This window comes from Branchiostoma belcheri, unplaced genomic scaffold (assembly GCF_001625305.1).
Source record: "Branchiostoma belcheri isolate BF01 breed outbred unplaced genomic scaffold, Haploidv18h27 scaffold64, whole genome shotgun sequence".
NCBI classification, from domain to species: Eukaryota; Metazoa; Chordata; class Leptocardii; order Amphioxiformes; family Branchiostomatidae; genus Branchiostoma; species Branchiostoma belcheri.
This window is the reverse complement of record NW_017804287.1, coordinates 132520-137979: the sequence shown is the minus strand read 5'-3', so window position 1 is coordinate 137979 and position 5460 is coordinate 132520. Positions and strand designations below refer to the sequence as shown.

Below are 5460 nucleotides of genomic sequence, written 5' to 3'. Positions count from 1 at the left end.
GTTCGGCCACACCCACAACCCGCGCTTTAGCAAGATATGCTTGAAAAAGATGTTTATTAAACTTGTTCAAAAGATACATTTGTAAATTGTTTTCTGAAATTCTGTGTCTTTGAATAGTTGGAGCAAAATAACTACCGAGCCGAGTTAAACCATTTCGGCACTGGGCTTCTGGTTCTTACGTCGGCCGCGCGGCGTACAGAACAGTATCTTAGGCCAAGTCTTTGTCTGTGAAAATGTAAGAAAAGAGGCCGTGCAGTCCTGTCCTGTCGATAACCTTGTTGTCCCGATTAAACTTTGTTACCCAGGCGGTATGATCTCGAAAATATGAGTGGCAGCATGTCGATACCCTTTTTAATGACAAGGTTTGACCCGCTAATAAATCAATAAAAGCTAGTGCACGTGAAGAAACAAATTAGGTGCATGTGGGTTCCTCTGACCGGTCAACTATAAGGACATGACCCACGGATGAACCCGTGAGAAAGTCAAACTTTGATACAGCTGCAGTTAGAAGGCATTTCATAATCATGTTTTAGTAACCCAAAGGTCAGAGAGGAAAGCACCCTGGGATAAGCTTTATAAATAGCTAATATACTATAATAAAAGCTTTATAAATCTGATGAAAAAGCAGCATTGTCTGTTTGTCAAGTTAGAAAACGACATACTTTAGCTTTGAATATAGAATAAACCCTGAAAGAGTCCCTGATCATCAAGTTCACAAAATTGAGACGAAAACGACTAACTGATACATGTACTATGTGATACACGCACGCACCATAAAAAGCTATTCTCAGTCCTCTGTGGAACGGCAGTGTCGGCACCGGGTGGGGGAGTGGGAACCTTCGGGTCGCGGCGTGCCTCTGTCCTGGAGCCGAGCGAACCTCAAACCTGCCCATAGGCGTACCAGAGGAAGTCATGAATATAAATATCAAGCAATACCTGCCAAAACAGACTGTTTTAGATTTTCTTTTTTTTCAAGAACGATAAATGAGTGGAATAACCACCCCTCGTCGGAGCTCGGCCTCTCGGATGGCTCCAGGTCTTCTGTCTTCTGATGGAGTGTTTTTTGCTTCATTATTTCCTGAAAGAGACGATCGCTAGACTTGGGAGTGTGCATGCGCAGAATTGAATATGAGACCCAAAATAAACTGATGTCTAACGACGATCACAGACAGAAAGTGTGTGTTTGTGTATTTCTGCGTATTTTCGGTCAGCACAATAATTTAAAATGGTCTGGATGAATTTACGGTTTAGGTACTACATGTAGGTATGTGGGTAGGTCCTGGGAGGGCAAAGGTCAAGCTGTATATACATATTCCGAATTGTACCGAATTCTTGTCTGTTTTTGCAGGCATATCTATGGCACGCTGGGGGAGCGAGTTCAAACAGAGAAAAAATTTCTCCACTGCCGTCCTGAAGAGCCTGGGCATGAAGGTGGGAACTGGCAGCATCGAGGGGAAAATCCGAGAGGAGGCGAGCTATCTCCGCAACATGGTAAGACGGAAAATGAACAAACACATTGTTGATCTTTTACTCTCGTGTTACATTGTGTGTCAGCGAATATGTGTTACATTGTGTGTCAGCTATAGTACTAGAGGCAATCTAATGAGCAATTTATCGATAATTTTCTCTTTTGACATAACAAGTTTTCTTGACGTATTATGAAGTCCCTGTCATCTATGCCTTATTAGGAATCATTTTATAATTTCTTCCGGCAAAAATGGCATGTGGTCTGCGATATGGTCTGGCCAACGAGACTTGTTACGTGGTTTCTCTGAAGTGTGACGTCAGCACTGGGTCAATAGTATCTACTGAACGATGTCTGGCGCCGTCATGTGACGATTTCTCACTGGGTCAGTCTATTGAAGAAGACCAAAGTGACAATTCTCTTGTGTTGGAACGAACATTTTTACTTAAAATCTGTAAATTTAACCAAAACAGATTAACTTTCCTGACAAATTCTATTCAGATTGTAGATGGCAATGGACACCAAAACAGATTGATTAACTTTCCTGACAAATTCTATTCAGATTGTAGATGGCAATGGACACCAAAACAGATGAACTTTCCTGACAAATTCTATTCAGATTGCAGATGGCAATGGACACCAAAACAGATTAACTTTTATGACAAATTCTATTCAGATTGTAGATGGCAATGGACACCAAAACAGAGGAACTTTCCTGACAAATTCTATTCAGATTGTAGATGGCAATGGACACCAAAACAGATAAACTTTTATGACAAATTCTATTCAGATTGCAGATGGCAATGGAGAGCCCTTTGACATCTACCATGCCGTCTGCGTAGCGGTTGCAAACGTTATCTGTTCCATGATGATGGGCAACCGCTATGACTACACGGACGAGACGTTCAGGGGACTGACAGAGGCGATTCGCGCTCTCGGGAATCTAGTTGGAGCTGCACAGATCATCAGCGTTTTCCCCTTGCTGCGGTTTGTTCCTGTCGGTAGGTATATATATTGTGTCCAGTCCATTAGCGACTAGTCTCACCAAGTAGATTATCTTCCTTGGTCGTACATGCAATCATGAATTATGTATTTCTTTTTTTAATAAAAGATTATGTATTTTTTAAACCATTAGTATTGTTTAATATCTAATTTTATGAATTGTAAAAACAACTCAATTCAGACTTGAGGTCTGCTAGTTGTTTGAATAAAGATTGATTGATTGATTGATTGATTGATTGATTGAATTACCTTAAGGACAACTATGCATGAACGTTCATCTGTGTTCAACTTGGTATAATTCATTTACGACAAAAAGGGTTAAACGTTCAGGCCGACACTGAATAAATTGAGACTTACCCAAATTTTCAGCCTTGTTCTACTGCAGCTTCAGGGACGTGACGTCGGAATCACGTGATTTCAGCAGAGGTTATCTGACACGTACAACCCTTTGCTGCAATCACGTGTTTCCGACGTCACGTCCCGGAAGCTGCAAAATTTGGGTAAGTCCCAATTCATTCAGTGTTGGCCTGAACGTTTAACCCTTTTTCTCTTTTGCATCTATGTTACCCCCCCCCCTGTATTCTGCAGTGAATAGAGCCGCCATCAATGCGTTGAAAGATTGTTCCAAGGTCCTAAATGTGTTGAGGGAGGAGATATCTCGCCATCGCGAGAACCTGGATCGCGAGAACCCGCGAGACTTCCTCGACTTCTGCTTGCTGGAGGTTGAGAAGCAGGAGAAGGTGGAGGGTCTGACGGAGGAGAACGTCCTGTACATGGCCCAGGACCTCTTTATGGCGGGAATAGGGACAACCACCGACACTTTCATGTGGAGTCTCCTCTACATGACAGTGAACCCCGACATCCAGAATAAGGTACTTGTCAGCATCATACTTTATCCTGTGGGTCTATATATATGTCAGACCAAGTAGAGCCTGGCAGAGATCACAAGAAATTTAGGATTGAGTCCAAGTTCCCTTTCTTTGCATTTCCTATACTGACTGCGATACATTATTCTTTGTATTCCTTCGACTTCTATGGCACCTTATAATGTCTCATACGTCTGGTTCCAATACAATGTAACTTTAACAGGTGCAGCAGGAGCTTGATGCCGTTGTTGGTGAGGGTCTGCCCGCCCTGTCCCACCGTTCCCAGCTGCCCTACGTGAACGCCTGTCTGCTGGAGGTCATGAGGATCCGGCCCGTCGGACCTGTAGCGATCCCCCACGCCACCGCAGAGACGGTAAAAGTGGGGGAATATGAAATCCCTAAGGGTACCCAGGTATTGCTATCCTTCATTAGGTCACACTGTCTTGATTCTTGATCTAACGCTGCAACAATGTAAAAGTGGCCATATGCCTTATCCGGTGACAATCATTTGTAAGGAAAGATCTACCGAATTCATTCTAAACATGTTATGTTTGAAGTGTGTGTGTGTGTGTGTGTGTGTGTGTGTGTGTGTGTGTGTGTGTGTGTGTGTGTGTGTGTGTGTGCGCGCGATTTATCTCCATGACGCCAACATCTCCATGATAAATGGAGGTATTTTTTGTATCTCTCTCTCTCTCTCTCTTCTCTCTCTCTCTCTCTCTCTCTCTCTCTCTCTCTTCTCTCTCTCTCCTTTCTCTCTCTCTCTCTCTCTCTCAGCGGACAGCTGCTGTTTCCCTGCACGATAACTGAGTAGACACGCAAACACCACATAAACACAGTCACAATCACACAAGATCTGAATATTTCATGGAGGCTAGAGGTATCCAATTATTGTTTCTATTTTGTATGATCCAGGTACTACCGAACGTGCACTCCCTCCACATGGACCCCGCCTACTGGCCTGATCCGGACCGGTTTGACCCCGGAAGGTTTCTGGACGCGGAAGGGAACGTCATCAATAAGCCTGAGTCCTTCATGCCTTTTGGAGGAGGTAATTGCCAGCCTGATTCCATTTCAAATAAATGTTTTTGCCCATACTGGAAATCGCAAAAATCAGCTGCAAAATGAGCAAATACATGTTGTAAATTGTAAAAAAAAAATGGACTGTCCAATGTCTTGACTAGAATGCTAAAATTCCGAAGGAAAAGACGAAAATGTGAAAAAATAAAAATGAACAATTTATTATTATTTGCCATACTATGGCATCATTTCTGTGTCAAAATCACATAATTAAGACGTACGTAAAAAAATTAGCATTTTGGGGTTTATACGTCACGTATTATGGGTCGATACGCCACGTTTGCCAGGTTAACGTTACGTATGGCAAAACGCACGGATACGTTACGTCCATGTAGCTCTGCAATTTCCGTGTCAAAATTACGACTGTGTCTTACAACTCAACATTCTTTATTTCCAGGCCGACGCGTGTGTCTTGGGGAACAGCTGAGCAGGATGGAGCTCTTCCTGTTCTTCTCGACCCTGCTGCAGTCCTTCACCTTCCAGCCGCCAGAGGGCGCTCCTCCTCCAACCACTGACGGTGACTTTGGAATGACGTTGAGACCGCATCCGTTTAAGCTCTGTGCGATCCCGCGTTAGTTTCTTTACTCCGTGAAGTAGCCTCCTGTGCAGGCCTCCTGGTGGGTGGGAGAACTTTTAACGCGTTTATTTGCCGACCGTCCTACAACCAGACGCCCAGGGATGGGTACAAACCTTCACTGGGCGGCTGGTTGTAGGGTTGCCGGCAAAAGGACGCGATAAAAATTCTACAAAAAGCAGAATCAAAACTCCCACCCACCCGGAGGCCTGCACAGGTGGCTACAGTGAAGGGGGTCATTGACCTCCGCCAGGAGTACTGTGCTAAGTCATGTTGACATCATCGGTTGCGTCTGATGGGGGCCTGGGTGTAATTACGGACTCCAAACAAATGTTAGATGTAACATGTTAGATACAGTGGAATGTCGATAGATATTGATCATGCAAATAAAGACCAAGTCTGTATAATAAATTAGAAGATACTACTGTAGTGGTAATGACTTCGTTCTTTCATTCTTGTGGCATTTGCAAAGTCAA

General features: G+C 43.6%; 1 protein-coding gene across 1 annotated transcript in view; it reads left to right on the top strand.

The window, feature by feature from the left end:
* Positions 1-4993, top strand: part of LOC109483337 (cytochrome P450 2U1-like) — a 6846-nt gene extending 1853 nt beyond the window's left edge. The window contains exons 2-7 of the mRNA XM_019786327.1: positions 1349-1491; positions 2256-2466; positions 3056-3339; positions 3557-3745; positions 4246-4381; positions 4808-4993. Of these exons, the coding sequence (XP_019641886.1) occupies positions 1349-1491; positions 2256-2466; positions 3056-3339; positions 3557-3745; positions 4246-4381; positions 4808-4986 (1142 nt within the window). The 3' untranslated portion in view covers positions 4987-4993. The remainder of the gene's footprint in view (positions 1-1348; positions 1492-2255; positions 2467-3055; positions 3340-3556; positions 3746-4245; positions 4382-4807) is intronic.
* Positions 4994-5460: the final 467 nt, after the last annotated feature.